Raw genomic sequence first — 17,678 nt, 5'->3', positions numbered from 1 at the left:
TGTGTGTGTGTGTGCGTGCTTGATAGTCAGCCCATCTGCATGGAAATGAAGTGAAATGACCGATCTTGCCTCAGAAACGAACACTTTAACGGCAGGTACTGCTGGCTCTTTATGGTCTGCTGCTGAGGTTTTGATTCTGTTATTTGGCCTGGTGGGGAATTGGCCAACTTCGTTTTTTTTTTTTCATCCCCTTCCTTCCCTCTCACATTTTCTTTACCCCCTCCAGGGCTCCATTTTACCGCTGTTTTCCCCCCCTTTGCTTCTTATCATTTCTTTTGGCTTAAGTCTCTAACCTTAAAGTTTGCCAAAAAAAGACAAGAGAACTGTACAGCAAGATGTAGTTGTCCAGATTGGAGTAGAGGAACCCTGTCAACTCTCTGCACCATGTTTGGGCTCTGATAACGTAGCCCTGTTTGAAATTGCAAGCTGTAAAGATAACTGCGCCTCTAGGTGTTGTAATAAACTGATGACTGTTCTAACTTTGAAGTTGGAGGAGTACCTACAGTGAGTAAAACAGATGACTTCAGCAGCTGTTCCTCTATGTATATTTGCGTAAAATGAAACGCCTGCGTGCCTGTGTGTGACACAAAGCGTTACATCCAGTAGATTATGTAGGAATGCTGTGTACGTGCACATGGTCTTTTATGGCCGCGTGCATCGTTTTCTCATCCCATTCTCCTGGTGTTAAGTAATAGCATCTAGAGCAGACTTTAATTGGCTTTTGGCTGCCATAAACCTCGGTGTAGCAGTCTTATCCATACTGAGCAGGGAATGGGGTTCACTCTGGGCCAGCAGCTGCTCTCATGATAGGGGATTTAATTGCAGGCAAAGTTATGGTATGAATATCCTCCACTGCACAATTATCAACGCAGTCAAAAAGCTCACTGCTGCATAAACTGCCGAGCTTGGCTGGCTGTTGTTAAAAACAGAACAAGAAGAACATTTTAAATGCATCCAGGAGTTGGCGGATGTACAACACCTAGTTCAGTCTTTGAAAAGAAAAGTTGCTGGATGCTATTTCTTTTTCCTTTCATGGAACTTTAAAAAGACTGGAAAAGACACTCGTCCAATTTCCTTGGGAATTGTTCTTTTGTGCAGTTGTGTTTCACATTGGTGACTGATGTGAGCTGAGTTGGGATGCTCATTAACAAAAAAAGGAAGCTTTTTTAAGTGTCTTTGCAGCATCTTTTGCTGTTTGTGCTGACCTTTAGACTGCAACTCCTGGTAAAAAAAAGAGACTACTTTGGAATAGAAAATGAAAACATGATGGAAGACAGGTGAAACATTTGCAAAGCTAAGATTTTGGTCAGTGGTAATGTTTTGATTTAGATATTTTTCAGTTTCAAAGTATTGGGATGTTTCTCCCACCAAATCACTGAAATCACATTGTGTTTGAAAGGCTCATTATTTACAGTAGGATTCAGAGGCATCTAGCAGTGAAAATAATTATTAGTTGCAGTCCTAGAAAACATAATTATGAATAATGTATTGAATTTATGGCCCTAAATCCCACTAAAACCTACACAATGGACCTTTATGTAAGTTAGTTTTGTCGACATATACGTTTTTATACAAGTGTCTACCCTGTGTATATCCCTAGGTGGACTATCAGAGCCCGAGTCACCAACAAGTCCAGTATCCGCAACTGGAGTAACTCTAAGGGAGAGGGCAAGCTCTTCTCTTTCGAGATAGTGGATGAGAGTGTGAGTAGAGGACTTCTGTTGTGTGCATGCATGTTAACATACTGTACGTCACACATGACTGTTTTTTGTTTTGAAATGAAATGTGGTTTAATGGAAATATGCTGGTCACCAGGGAGAGATCAGGATCACAGCCTTCAACAAGGAAGTGGACAAGTTTTACTCTCTAGTGGAGCAAGGCAAGGTGAGCAGATCCCACTCACCCATTTCCATTCTCACTTCAGGTGATAAGAGTTTCCTGGAGACTTCACTTAAAAATGATAAGTTTTGTACATATTGCACATCGCCAACTGCTTAGATCGCTGCAAGGGAATGTTTGGTCTTACGTTCCAAAAGTGGTTCTGATTTCATTTCTTTGAAGTTGATTGAAAAAACATTTTAAGGATGATAAGACATTGTCTAAAGGTGATGGAAAATTAACTACTTGCAGATTCAGTCTCAGGTATTTATTTTGTGTGCACACAGCACCTCAAACAAATGCATCATTGGTAAAATAGTGCCTAATAAACCCCTCTGCGAAATCCTCTCATGCCTGCAGGACTCCTGGCCAATGAATAAGCCAGAGGCAAGTATTAAAAGGATTTTGTGGAAGGGATTTATTAAGTCATATTTTACTGAAATGTATACTGTATGTGTGAGACATATTGAATATTTGAGTGGATAAATGCTGCAGTGTAAGAAACTTGTCAAATCTGATGCGTTGATAATGTTTAATGATGTTGTGTATATTTTTTCTTATATTTTATCTTCTTTAAAAAGTAATTAATACAGAGTTTATATTTTTTAATTTAAGTATTCCTAGGTTAGGTGAGATTTTCTTATTTTTTAAGTCTACCTCTATACAAGACTCATATGCCACATGTATGTTGAGAGCATCATGGGTCACTGTAATGGCTCCTCCTCTCCATGGTGGTAATCCCTTCATCGTGACTATTCTGGAAGAAATGGGGAAAAAGGGTCTTTATTCTGTGCAAAAATGCATTCAAAAGTTTGGCCAAAGGTAATGAGAGACTTCAGCGGTAAGAGCTATGCCACTTTTGTAAAAATAGGCGATAAACTCTCATTTCCCTCTCTCTCTTTCCCATTGCCAGGTCAAATTCGGCACCAACATTCAAATGTTCAAGCGCTACTCGCGTGTGTGTATCTGTGGCTATGGAGTCGCATGTAGGTTTATTACCAGTGTTTTGTCTTGGCAATGTAACTGCCAGGATGTATGAGCCACAGCTTAGTAGGAAGACATTGTGAATATAATGAAAAGAGGGAATCATCTTTCTGAAATAATTCACAATACATCTTGCACTGAACAAGGACACTGGATTTTGTCACCTTGCCCTTACAGTGTAGTCATTGCACCTCTTCACAGCAAGCGCGAGTAGAGGAGGAATGATCACAGTGACCAATAAATCTTTCAATGTACATTGGCTTGTGAATATTGTATTGAGACTGACTTGAAAAATTCAGAACCTACCCGAAAGCTCTTTTTACATTAATCATATAGATTAATACTTGAATTAAAGTCTGTCAAACACTATTACATATGAATCTTCTTGGTCTTTAAGAATGTTGGAGGTAGCATCTGGTAATAGGATCATCTTTCAACCAGAGCGCCCTGATTCAAGACCTTGTGTCGGCAAGCATGTGCTTTACTGTCCTTTAGTAAGAAATACCTACCAGCTCCTGTTGCATAACTGACACTGACGCTCACCTCTGACCTTGCTGGAGGGCCTTAAATCTAAATTTTATACAAGAATTAAAGCATATACAGTAGGATCCTTAAAAGGATCATGAATATTAAGGGACCATTTGTATTTGAATTCATTTCTTGTGACTCTGTATTGCAACCGAGTGGTAAAGCTAATGATAATAAGTAAAATGTCAGATGGTGTGTACAGATGCATGATGACAGACAATGAGATAAACAAAGAGAGAGTTAGCACCAGTTTAAAGAACCTCTGTTTGTGCTAAACTGGGCGGTCGTCAGTCCAAACACCCAGAACGTGCCCTTTGCATGTTCCCTTATACCTGTGCAATTACAGACAGGTAGAACACATGTTTAAGCTCTTGCACATCTCAGTCTGGCCCCACAGAGCTTAATAACTCAATTAACCCCTGCCATCATTTTGCTCGTCACACTGGCTCAGGTATCAGCCACTCACGGTGACTCCCAACACAGCTTCACATCCAATTTGTGCCCTCTGCCCTCCAAAGATAAATAAAGGAATGAATCCGTCTTCCCTTCGTGATCTGGGTATTGACAGAACAGTGAGTGGCTGTGACTGGCTCTGAGCGACCAGAATGCTTATCACATTAGTTTCATGCTCCTATCTCTGTGTGGGGTAAATCAGAGAGAGCCATCGAGAAGAACTTGGAGGCAGAGAGAGAGAGAGAGGGGGGATTTTGGAGAGCGGGAGTAAATGAAGAAGTGCGCCCTGCATATTGAGTTTAAATTGTGCTGTTTAGCAGACTCGCTCTTAGCTGCTTCTTATTTTCTGGTGAATTAGAGAAGTGATGGGGCTGATATGACACCACATCTTAGTTGGACCTGAAGGTTTTTTCCATTCTCATTGAGAGGTTTTGGTAGAGCAGAAGCCGTATTGTAATTCTAATAATTTCCCTTGCAGGATCAATAAAGTGGTCGTCCAATTGGATCAGTCATAGTCGCTCCAGATTCACAGGAAACAACCGGTCTGAATAGATCTAATTTTATAATGCCAGTGCACCTTGCTCGCCCATTCTCTACAGGTGTACTACATCACCAAGGGTACACTGAAGGCGGCCAACAAACAATACACCACAGTGAAGAATGACTACGAGATGACCCTCCACGCTCATTCATCCATTGTGCCATGTGATGATGGTCAGGGCATCCCTGCGGTGCACTGTGACTTTGTGCCCATCGCACAGCTAGAGAACAGAGACAAGGACGCCATAATTGGTAAGAGAAGAAGTTTATTTGTGCATTTATAGCATTGACATTAAGTGAGCAGGTAGAGCTTTAGTGCCAAGTGGACAAAAGGGGGAATTTTGAAGGCAGGAGACGTGGCTGCTCGGGTATTTTAGCCTCACAAAGCCAGATGGTGCATCACAAGCTCAAATTTTGCAATCAAGACTTGAAAACCTGAATAGTCAACTGACCCACAAAATAAATGTGTCAAACCAATCACCAATCTGCAGTGAGGGCTCAGATGATGACATGGCTCGCTCCCTCTATGACCTTGTAACAATGTACCAATGTAACAAGGTGTCAAAGATAGAAGTGACATCACAAAACGATCTTGACCTTCGAAATCAAAGGTGGAATCAATTTAGCCACGGCCCAAGTGTCAGTTTAGTTTATTTGAAAGGGACAGTGCACTTTAATAAACATTGTATAAAAAAAACATACATGTAAATGCACTCGAATTAGCTTAAAAAGCTAGTTTTCATCGATTGTCCCTTTGCCAGTTTGTACAAGGCAACCTTGTACCGTGTCACGTCCGACAGGCGTGGATCTGGCGAAAACCCCAGGTTTTCCCATTCATTTTAATGAGGGTAGTCCATTTTGGCTGCGGCGGTGCCTGCAGAAAAAGTTGAGACGGAGTCAACTTTTGGAGAAACGCAGCCCGACGTCACGTTGCATTGGCCAGTCTCATAAGCTGGTGTTCAGACTACGACTGAAGCCACAGTGGCGTGTAAAGTAATGTGTCGTGTGTATTCACTCAGTGTGGCTTTGTACACCATTTTAAAACACACAGTAATGACAGTAATGCCTTTATTGTTATTTTTAATCTGTCAATGAGGACAAACAATCACTAGTAGGTCCAACATGCTAGTAGCAGAACAACATAGCAGCTTCGTCTTTCGGCATACTGATCAGCGGTAGACAATCGTTGTAGGTGGTATATCATATAATGAAAATTACAGTTTAACACTGCTGAGCTTCAAGTCCTGCTGTCAGAAATCAGAAGATGAAAAGATAAGTTTGCAGAAATTGGTTTAAAATATTAATATGACAGCTGTCATCAGAGCAGTGCTGCACTGTGGCAGATATAAAGACTAAATGTCTTTCTAAACCAAAGCAGTCAATGACTAATATGTAAGATGGTCAAGTGACAGTCTGTGATCTGCAGGAAGACCCTGAGGCAGCTGTTGGAGTGAGAGAACTACTGACCTGTAAAAGTTTCTGTGCCAAAATATGCCGATATATGACGCACACACTGCAGGGCTCCAATATCTACTTATTTAATGCAGCAGAGTAGTGATGTTTGGAGCCACACTGCTCTTCATCAGACATCAGTCTGCTCTTCATCAGACTGATGGAACCCTGCAGTGTGCAAGCCGTCTTTTTGTTTCATGTTTTGCTCACTTTCAACCCATCAGCTGCCCTTTTGGTTTGGATTTGTGTGTAAGCTCTATTTCTCTGAAATATGCAAATAACATCTAAAAGAGATCTCATTAATTGGCAGCAATGATGAAATAATCAACAGAATGATATATTTGCTTGGTTATGTTTCTTTTTATTCCTGCTAATTTCAATAGCCTGTTTAAACTCAGATTAAAGCATTATGATTGCTGGTGAAATAAGTGTTTTTTACCCCCCTGGAGAGAGCCAGACTATGTACGTGATTGTATGATACTTGTGAATTGATTTTATACCTATAGAAAATTAATGGTTCCTCCATGAGGCCCATTGAATGACCAAAAAGTGGACCGGTGTTGTCAAGCGAGGAGACCATCTGGGTTATCAACTGCATCATTTCTCTGACTGCTCAGTCAACCCAGGCAATTACAGGGTATAGATATAGATGAAAAGAACATGACTGACAGGCACGTGCCAGTCAGTCATGTTCCAGGTGTCGTGGAAAATACATTATATATCAGGGTCGAAGGGAAGGTTAATTCAGGCATATTGTAAAGAGGAGAGATAAAAAGGTGATAATGCTCATTCCACTGTTTTTATGAAGGTTAGTTGCGGTGTCTGCCCTCTGCGTCTGACGAGAATGTCTTATCTCTGCGACAGGTAAATTGGGATGGTACAAGTGTAGATTGGGGTTCAAATTAGTGATTCAACAATCTGCTCCTGGCAGTCTTCTCAGTGTTATTAGTGAGATGATGCACAGGTATGACAGTGATGTTTTTGTGAATGTGGCCATGAGGATGTCATTTTAAAAAAAACTGGTCTTGGTCTGTATGCAAGTTGAAGGGTGATGACATAATATTTCATGTTCAGTTTTTCCTGTGTCCATTTTTTTAAAATGTTGATTTTGAAAAAAAGTGTATGATTAGGGCTGGGTATCATTTGAAGATTACAATACTAGTGACGCTATAACGCTTGTCTGCACCAAACAAGAGAACCCGATTTGTAGGTCAAGACAATACTTCATTATAATGCTGTTTTGTCACACATTTTACCTTTATAAAAAAAAACGGCCTCTGTGGTCAGGACATTACACTTAGCCATATTGCAATTTCAATAATATTTTGATGATTTGTGCAACACTAGTTTATATCTGTCACATTTATCCACCACACCCAACAGCACAGGTTTCTGCAGACGTCCAGACGTGATTTTGCATTGCACATTACCACTACTGCATAGGGTCAGCAAAACATACAGCAACTGCCGGATGCAGCGCAAGCATGGCTATTATTTCTTATAAGTGTCGGACACGCCATATTACAGAGCGAATTAATGGTCGTAAAGAAGTGCAAACAACATGCCGTAACCTGCTGAGAGGAAGATTTGTGTGGGTTTATTCAATGCATGATTACATTGGTGTGAACTACAAGTAATGCACAGCATCACACTCCACAGTCAGTGTAGAGGTGCACTGAGCCGTTTACCTGGAGGAGTGTGTTTGTGTCGGTCACAGAGGGGCAGCGTTACATGTCCTGTGTGTCATCTGTTGTCTCTCCATTCACTCCCCCCTGAACTCCCTTCTCTCCTTGCGTCTTTGTTAAATAGGGGATTATAACACAGTAATGAGAACTGTCAGCCTGTTCCTGTGGTGATAATGGAGTTCAGAGGTGGATGACATCGTCTCAATCATAATGGAATTAAGGAGGGCTGAGAGTGCACAGACGGAGAGCAAGGGAGGAATGGGGAGGAGGGGAGGAGAGGGAGAGTTTAGAAAAAGGTTAGCAGAGGTAGCAGACAGGAGGAGGACTGGTTTGCAAAATCTATATTATAATTCTCTCCAGCTGTTAGAGCTGCAAAGTCAATTACTTATTAGACGGTCGAAAGAAAATACTTTTTTTTTTTGTCATTTTTCAACCATAAGTGTTGAATATTTGCTAGTTCAAGCGTCTTCAATTCCATTAATCATGAAGATAATTGGCAGAATAATCGATAATGATCATGGACACCATGACATGATTGATAGACAATTATTAAGCCATTTAAAGGTGTCCTGTGTAGTCTCTGACCAAGAGTAATGCTATGGAGCAATGATTTTACAGGAAGACACACACTTGTTTCGCATGAATGAAAATGCATTTTAAGACTATTTCATCAGAATAAAGAGGCATTTTTAAATTATCAGTGCCATTTGTCATTGTTGTTTTCTCATTTCATAGACTAAATGTTTAAATTTGTACACATACTCAAACACATACTCAAAAAAAAGTGTGTCAGGGGTGCCAAAACTGAGCCCAAACTGAAATTGTATGGTGGGTGCCAAAGGTAAAGCCTACTACATTGTATTGTATTGTATTGTATTGTATTGTATTGTATTGTATTTGTTGTACAAAATTGTACTTGGATCTCAAGCTTCGTGAAGACTGACTTACTGTGCTTCGCCCGCTGTGGTCAGATTTAGAAAAATAATTAATAACTAGGGATCTCACTTATTTATAGACCAATTTCACTAACAACAGTAATCAAACAGTATAAACAGAGCTATATATAATACGTTTTTTAAAGTAATTTAAATTTCTTTATCCTCTAGAAACATCCGGTGGGCCAAATCGAAACCATATGGCAGGCCACCTTTTGGCCCACGGACCTTACTTTGGGCCGCCCTGGTCTGTGTAAATGCATTAATCCTGTCTTCGAACGCGATTTCTTGATTTAATCTTTATTCGTTTCCTTTGTTTTCAGTAACCTTGTGACAATCCTGTTTGTTGAACAATAAGCGCTTCATAAATTAATTTGATTTGTTCTGATTTAGCGTTGAATATTAGTCATGCTAGGCCAGGCTCTTCACCTTCTTAGAGCTCGGCGGTGACTGTTCCTCAGTGCAGTAATCCTGAATGAAGTTTTTAGGCCTTGAGCATGGCAGGAAACATGAATGAGGAATGAGTGTGTTTGTTGTGATTTGGAGTGTGGGTCTGGGTGTTAGCCAGCATGTTATGACATTTATGCCAGTCTGGTCTGACTTGGCAATATCAGAGGGGTGTCAACACTACGCTGTATTGTGTCGTTACTGCTTATGATGTGATGCAACTTCATGTTATTTAGAGTATATCCAGGAGGCATTTTTACACTTCATACCATGTCGAGACATTTCAAAAGGCACTCGCCATATAACTATCACTTTCTTTTTCTTACCTCATCCAGAGCTTATTTATCTACTTGTATTCCTGAGCTATCTATAGTTGGAGATGTAAAATGACTCTTTCTCTCTGCAGATGTGATTGGAGTGTGTAAGAGCGCAGATGATGTGTCCCGTATCACCACTAAGACCAGCAGAGAAGTCTCCAAGAGGGCCCTCAACCTAATAGACACAACTGGCAAAGAGGTGGCAGTCACATTGTGGGGGGAGGAGGTAATAACTGTAATCTCTCTCTCTCTCCCTTCTTGCTCTCTCACTCTGTGTCAGGGATGGATTTGTGGTCTAACATAAAAACACGTAGGGCAGGCTATAATTAATTGTGTGTTTATGAAGGTGCCCATCCGTGTATGTGCCTATGTGTCCGTGTCGGTAACACATCTCTGTGCGTGCTCTTGCGTACAAAGCTGTTTGATTGGGTTTTCTGGGCTGTAAAATTTGGATCGGTCAAATCATCCCAGTGACCTTCAGGAGTGTTTTTGGACCAGACTCCCTGATTTGAGACGGAAAGGCTAAATAACTCTCAAATGTGCATGAAATGGCACTATTCTTCTCTAAGCTCATTCAATCTGCAAGAGCTAATCCCTCCTCTTTGCCAAAATCCAAAAATGACTTTCAAATTAACTTGTAGGTTGTCCAATTATTAAAGCAAACTATACCACACATTACTTTCTGGTCCCTCCAACAAGCCGCAGACTGAACATATGAAGGACAATAACACAACTGCTTTTGTCGTGTCGTATTCACCATCTTCCTCTCCTCATTACTGTCATTGACACAGTTTTTCTCTCTTCAGGCGGAGAAGTTTGACGGGTCTGGACAGCCTGTGGTCGCCGTCAAAGGGGCTCGCTTGTCTGATTTCGGGGGCAGATCTCTCTCTGCTTTGTTCAGTTCAACAGTCATGGTCAACCCAGACATACCGGAGGCCTTTAGACTGAGGGCCTGGTGAGTCACGCTGGTGTGCACGCATACACCACAGCTCACACAAGCAGAATTGTCCACACATTGCAGTCACGCTGGCATGTACAGTGCACACAGACATTCAATCGCTTTATCTCAAGCACCACACAAGACACGGTATGTCTAAACAGACAAATCAGAGAGATTGTATCTTGTTGTTGTTGTAATGCTTATATTCGTGAAATAACCTAAGCATGCACACACATATAGATGAAGAAGAAGTGCAAAACCCTGGTAATCACGTGTCAGGAGACATGGCGGCATGTGCTGCCTCAGTCCCAGCGGGACTCTAGACAGGATGTAGTCGGGATCGGATGGAGATAATAACAGAAAATCAGAACAGGGATATTTCTGGATCCCAGCTCTGAACTGCTACTTTACGTGCACAGAAAGATGGATTCTTGTTAGTAGTTCCTGTGGAGGGATTTTAAATTATGACTCATTCACTCATTAAGGCTGTTCCCAACTCTGGCCACCGCTGAAATATATATGCGTTTATTCTTTTTTTCTTTGTGTGTGTGTACATATCAATCCTTCAGCGTGATTGCCTGTGTGGTACACCGAAAGCTATTCTTAGGTAGAAAATTGCGTCAAGCGGCATGCTCACAGCTTCAAAGTGTGAATGCAGTGCATAAAGAGGTGTGTTTGTAAGTACCTGTGGGCATGATTCTGTTCGTAAATAACGTCTGTTATATAAATTTGACAAACTGCTCCATCAACAATAGCTTTTTGGCCGCTTTTCTGTGTGCGTTGCATTAGTTACAGCAGTGACTTGTGAGGGAGAGAGAAGAGGGGCAGGCTCCATTGCTCCAGCTTTAATCTTGGTCTTATTAGTCTCTGGTCAATACACCATCTCATCCTGACATTCAAAGGGCTAAAAACAAAAAAAACGGTGCCCCTCCTTCCTACCATTCCTCCTTCCCATTCTACTCTAATCCCCAGGTTCTTTCCCCTGATCTCTGTCGCTGCTTGGTCCTCTCTACAGTTTACATGCAGACAGTGGTGAGCGAATGATAATGAATGCTATTCAAGGAGCAGCCACACTGTTTTCTAGTCCTTTTTAACATTTAGGTCTGCGCTTTACAAAGACAAAGAATGTCTGTCTGACTCTAGCTCCTGTGGCGATGCGGTGCTTTGTGGGATTGTTTTGACCAGGCTTTGCTTGCATAATTGAAGGAAACTGATGAATTTGGATGATGCCTTGATTAGATTTCTCTGCTCGGCTAGAATACAGAGCAGGAGTCACACTGATGCATTAAGATTTGAAAGGGAATATTAAAAAGGTAGATAAATTAATAGACGGAGTGGGTAGACAGAAAGCGAGACGGTTTAGTTTTTCCTCGGCAAAGAAACAGCATGTAGGAAAGAAAAGTATGCAGATATGAAAAGCTGATTGATCTGTGAATGCATTTGTCCATGACAGACAGCCATATGTCAGATAGAATAGATTGCAGAATACAGACGCAGTGCCTGTAAATCAGTTAAGGGATTAAGGGAGGTAATTCAGTCATGGCTGAAGATGGTTTCTTTAGATAATAGTAGATATGGTGCAGTGTGTGATACAGCGCAGTATCCTCTTCACAGAAGAAGTCTGTCAATGCACATTCATGTATGTAAACAAACACACACACTTGCTTTCACACTCTCATTATGACAAAGAGGTAGATACACTCCTTGACTTGTTCACAGATAACTAATATTGATCGTGTATCTTTTGTAGTTTAATAACCTCAGTATCCAGGGAACTCAAGCATTCTCACTTGACTCCAGAAACCCTCTTTTCTTTTTTATCGCATATCTATTTATTCTCTACCTTCTCTGTAAACAATGCATGTCATATTTACCATATATATACATGTATGTTTGTGTTGGTGTAGAAGCATGTTTGCGCATATATTTATTTGTACATATGTGCTGTGTGTTTTAATGTCCACACTGTAGGTTTGATCGGGAAGGCTACGCGGTGGACAGCCAATCCCTGACACAGATGAGGTCGATGGGGAGCGGAGCAAGGAACTGGAAAGCACTGAGCGACATTAAGGATGAACAAATGGGACAAGGAGAGAAGGTACAGGCACAGTGCATGGCTTGTGAATGGTCAACTTTTACCAGCCATTGAAAAAATTACCATTGTTTGTTTAGATGGTGAGTGAGGCAAATCTACCAGCCTCATATTTTACCAGCATTTGGCTAATGGATGAAGCTGATTTTGAGCCCTGCGTGATGCATACATATAAAGGCTCACACAACCACATAGCAAGGCATTAATCTAAAAAGAGATGTCAGTATTAAACATTCAGCAAAGTCAAAAAAGTAACCCTTTAAAGGCTGGCTTCACCCAAATGACAAAGAATATCAGAAACAGATGTATAAAAACCAGAGCAGATAAAACCTAAATGAATTCCATGTTGGTGAGACACAACTAAACCCCTTTCACACTGGCCAAAAAAAAGACCCACCTAAACCCGCTAACATCTGGCTTTTGTGTGCAAGATTTACTCCTGGGTCCCGGGTGACTGCGCTAATATCATCTCCTTTTCAGGTGCAGTGCTATGACGTGTGGTGAAGTCAAGGCTGTGTTGAAGTTAAGGCTGTTAATATCTTTCCATCTGTCTCTGTCGAGCAGCGCTTGAACTTTGTTCAGTCGGTGCTGAGTTTGAAAGAGAGACTGAAGTAAAAGATATTTGGAAAAAAAAAAATAGTGACCGTTGTTTTCCGTTTGGTCTGAGACTAGTCAGCTGCCCGATCGGTACTGAGCATGTGCAACTCTCAGAGTTTAGAAAGAAGCAAGATGTCTCACTCCTTAGCTACTTTTGTTATTAGCTCCAGAAAAAAACAATGTGTCTAATGCAGAATATTATTGATTAAGACTTTTTCAAACAAGTTTAACGTCTTCTGGATGTAGTCTGATGAGGTATATCTTCTGCTGCTTTCTACTGTTCCCTGTTTTTCCGGCATTTTCGTGATGACAATCTCGACACGCAAGGGAAAAAACAGAAAGGCATCTCGTCTGCTGGCAGTGTGATAGGAGTCAATTACTGATTATTAATGGGTTTACCCACATTTAAAAAACCTGCGTATACGCGCTAATTTTGGTATAAAGGTGGTATTAGAGGTAAGTGGGAAAATATGTTTGTTTGTTTTTTTGTTGTTGTTGTTTGGATTAATTGATATTTTGAAGGAAAATCTACCACAAAACAGAGTCAAGTGATGTCTTCTTAATTTGTGGGTCCTTTTTAATATCATGTACTGTATTCACATGGATAATGGGCCTCACAAAGATAACTATTTTCGGTATTGATTGATCTAATAATTATTTTCTTGTTTGATTATCTAAACATTAAAAAATGGCCGTAACATTTTAACTCTTAAGCCCAAAATGTAATCTACAGTTGAAACTGTCTAAATCCAAAATTTATTTTGGCTCACAATTTTATGGAAGAGAAGAATGTTTGGAATTTTTGCTTGAAAATCGATTTATTAGATCAATTTATCAATCCAGCTCTACAACTAAACTGTAGCTAAATCTGTCAGATTAATAGAACTAGGTCAGATCTTTTTATTCATGTCGTTGGAACTCATACTTTATTAATACACTATAAATGGTCTTGATCATTGAAAAGAATAACTTGAAGACTAACCAAGTGGTGAGGATATAAACTTTGGTTTCATGTCTTCATTTCTCTAAATGTGTTCCATTCAACAGTTTTTCTATTTCATTGACTTTGATCGTAGATTGATTTAGGAACGTGACTGATTCAGTGCAGTCCACATTAAAGGGCCAGAATGTAAGATGTAAGAAATGTCAACTGTGACACTAATTTTACTAAAAACATTTTTTATATGGCTGTGTAACTGAAGTTTTTAGTCAAGTCTGTTACTTCAAAAAGTAAAATTCGTGTCACAGTTTCAGTCAGATCTCTGAGCCGCTTCTTTATGAGAACTTTGGCTGGAAGCAGATTGATATGTGAGTCAGAAAATCCTCCTTTCGCTCGGGCAGCTGGCTACTGTTTGAAGACGAATGAAAAGAAAAACCTGCACAGATGATGTAACATCAGCATAGCTACGGTACAGCAGTTTGATAGCGGCAAATCTTCCAGCGTTGTAATACAAACACAGTAAACACCAGGTTTTGGTGTCAGTCGCTGAGAATCAAAGAGGTAGAACTTCACTGCCTTGCACCAAAGTTTTTGAGTCACACGGGACAAATCCGTCATGTTGACGTACTTTGACGTTTCCCATGGCTTCTTGTCGAAAACAGATTAAAATCCAATCTTCTGATGTTTTTCAGGAATGTCTTAAAGTCCCCCTCCAGGCAAAAATATGTTTTCTTCTCGTTCTTACAGTTGAATATTTGAGCTTCACTGTGTAGAGAGATGTATGTGCAGAGTTTGACACTAGAAAACTGTTTTCACATTCATCTCCCGAAGATGAATTTTCTCTGTGTTCATTCAATGTCTGATTTTAAGAAGCGGGCCTACTAACATGATTTGTGACATCACAAATTTTCCAACTAATCCCGTGTGTGTCCAGACTTGAAGCTTGGAGCCTGCCATGCACAAACACTAACAAAAGATTTGACAGTGAAGTAGAAGACATCTCCTGTGAAGCAGCTGAACTTTTGAAGTGACACATACTTCCACAATCATAGTTTCAGGATTCTTTAATGAGGGAGAAGGAGTTGATGTCATTTGAAGGAACTTACAAATATAATAGAACGCATTTTGCTGGAAAAACACATTATTAGTCAAAGTACTGGGTGTTCTGAACATCTTAAAACATGTCTAGAGGGGGTCTTTAAATGAGAAGAAACCACAGTATTTTTCTAACCAAGCAGTTAGAAACAAACATAGAGGCCAGTTAGGGGTTTCTCTTACCACCTAGGGCTCGGAAAAATCTCCTCAAATCTACTGCAATTTGCAGAGCCATTACAGAACTCTTTACCAAATCATGTTATTATAACAAATACCAGAGCGTCTTACTCATACAAATAATTGTACAAACAAACAGTTGACTCATCCTGCTTGCTGATAAATGACTTGATGACGGATCTTTGTAAGTAATGTGCTGTCTGAATGTTAATGTCTAATGTATGTAATTGTATCAGGAAAAAACTACCGGGGAAAAATAGTCCAAGGTAGACTGGAACACACAGATACAGACCACAAACTTTTATTAAAGGGCTAACATTTCAGCCTCATGTGCGTCTTCATCAGAGTCCTTTGTGTGCTCCAGTCTACCTTGGACTTTGCTCCTGTCACAATAGTGCCCTGCACTGAGAGCACTGGGCAGGTGTCCAGCTCCATGTGAAGCGGTTTAGGCGCTCTTAACTTCTTATCCCGTTTATGATTGTATGTTTAAAGGTGAGATTTCTGTGCTTGACCCCAGGAACGCTAGCTGATGAGTCCAACAGTGTTATAGGAGAGCAATGCTCAACATGGTGCCTATATTACCTACAATACTTCCTCTGGAAAAGATGCAGTAGTACTCCCCAAGACCTTTTCACACATGTTATGTGTAAAATGGTGGAGTCACCCTTAAGTCAAAAAAATAAAACTTTTCATGGTGGAGTATGGAGGATGAGGCTCCTCAAGAGGCTCCTTAGTCTGGTCGTACGATAGTGGATACTTCTGTATCTTTTGGCAGACGGCAAACAGAAATAAAAGCTTGACTACCTGCTCGTACCACCCCATCACTATGGCTTATGGTTTTCTAGCCACACATACCATCGAAAGACATTCTGGAAACAATTTGTGAAATCACACAGGGAGACTAAAAACAAGCCCTGCTACTGAGTGTTAACAGGTTCTTGATACGGAACAGCTGAATGGTGATTCGTTCATTTAGCCATATAGAGATTACACTGAAGGCCTCATTTAAAGCCATCACAGAAGATTTTCTGTGAACAGATGAATGGATTTAGTGATTTTTTAAAACTGACCGCTTCTCAGTCTCATTTGAATGTAAGCGTTTAGACAAACACAAATCCACAGTCAGTCTCCTATTCATTGTAAATAGAGCAGTTCTAGGCTGTGCCTCGCTTTGACTTAATGGATTAGAGTCATGCCTCTCTTGTTTTAGCTGTGGGAGGGCGATAGTGGAGCTCACATATATTAGCAATACTGATTGAGCTGCCATATGCTGTCGGAGGGGCACGTGAAAACTCTCAAATTGATCCGTGTGCCAATTTAAGAAGTGTTATCACACAGACTTATCATGCTTTCGACTAAAAGTAGAGTGCATGTAAGTGGTATGTTCCACTCATAAACTTTCTGCCTAATTAATTAGGTTTATCTCCGACTAGTCTCCCTCATCCCTCACGTTTAATTAGAAGCCACTTACGAGTAAGCTTCGAGATCAGTTTCATTTCTAATAAAAAAATTCTAATTATGCGTCGGAGGTGGAGAAAGCCTATAGGGCATAACATTACCGGAAGGAAAGCGGCACGGATGGTGGACGTGGGAGAGTGGGTAGAAAAGCCAGGCAGAGTCACTTAAACTTCACGTCACTCACAAACTTGCGTTGATGGATAGAAGGGAACAAGGCCACAGGAAAAAAAAAAAAAGTGAGTGTGGTGACTAAGAGAGAAAAGTGACAGGGGGGATTGAGACGAGGACACAGATTGGAACGGTAAACTGGCAGATGTGGGAAAAGGAGTTGAAAGGTGAGAATGTGTAAATAATTCAAGCTCTTATTTCTGCGCTCTTCTTCTCTTTGTCTTCTCTTCTTTTCTCTCTCTGCCCAGCGTACCCCCTACCGCTTCTGTAATTGAACGGCTTTAAGGAGGTTGTCTATCACGTTTGTCTGAGGCTGCAGCTTCGGTAACGATAATGGAATCCAAATCATTAGCTTATAGTTTGAAGGAACCTAATTTGACATTCTACCTGTTTGCCTCCATGTATGTGCGTGACTGTGACTCTGTTTGTGCATCTGCTTGTGTGTGTTTTTGTACGTGCATGTGTGGGATGTAAGTGTACAAGCCATTTCTAATTAACGTAGCTGTGTGTGTGTGTGTGTGTGTGTGTGTGTGTGTGTGTGTGTGTGTGTGTGTGTGTGTGTGTGTGTGTTGGGATTTTGGGACGAGCATTAAAGTTGGCATGTGCAGCCACGTCAATTATGTGAAGTAGATTTTCACTTGGTTGCCCTTCCACATACAAATTTTAATTGCGTTTAGGTGCCAGAAGGTGACACAGGGATTCGGTGTGATAAGAATGAAAACTATTTTCAGAATGTGTGTGCATGTGTGTGCGTGTTTGTGTGTGTGAATTTATAGGTAAGCCCATGCGCATGTTATTTTTCGTGTTAGTGTGTCTGTGAGCGTTGTTTGTGCGTTAGTCATGCATCTCCTCTAGGTTCTCCTCAGCGTACTTAAGGTTAAGACTTTGCCCCAAGGCTTCTGTGTTCACGCTGGAATACGGAAGGAGAAGGAGAGAGATGATGACGAATGCAGGGGGATTCATTTAGAGCGGTCTCGTCGTGATGGAACTGT

General features: G+C 40.8%; 1 protein-coding gene across 1 annotated transcript in view; it reads left to right on the top strand.

The window, feature by feature from the left end:
* LOC311269769 (replication protein A 70 kDa DNA-binding subunit-like) overlaps window positions 1-17,678 on the top strand; it is a 44,002-nt gene that overhangs the window by 11,382 nt on the left and 14,942 nt on the right. The window contains exons 8-13 of the mRNA XM_084374165.1: window positions 1,601-1,703; window positions 1,816-1,884; window positions 4,443-4,635; window positions 9,309-9,445; window positions 10,026-10,174; window positions 12,131-12,257. Coding sequence (XP_084230291.1) covers window positions 1,601-1,703; window positions 1,816-1,884; window positions 4,443-4,635; window positions 9,309-9,445; window positions 10,026-10,174; window positions 12,131-12,257 — 778 coding nt within the window. The remainder of the gene's footprint in view (window positions 1-1,600; window positions 1,704-1,815; window positions 1,885-4,442; window positions 4,636-9,308; window positions 9,446-10,025; window positions 10,175-12,130; window positions 12,258-17,678) is intronic.

Source organism: Pagrus pagrus, assembly GCF_965226575.1.
Source record: "Pagrus pagrus genome assembly, chromosome: 14".
Taxonomy (NCBI): domain Eukaryota; kingdom Metazoa; phylum Chordata; class Actinopteri; order Spariformes; family Sparidae; genus Pagrus; species Pagrus pagrus.
Note: the sequence above shows the minus strand (reverse complement) of the source record. Positions and strands in the feature narration are given on the sequence as shown.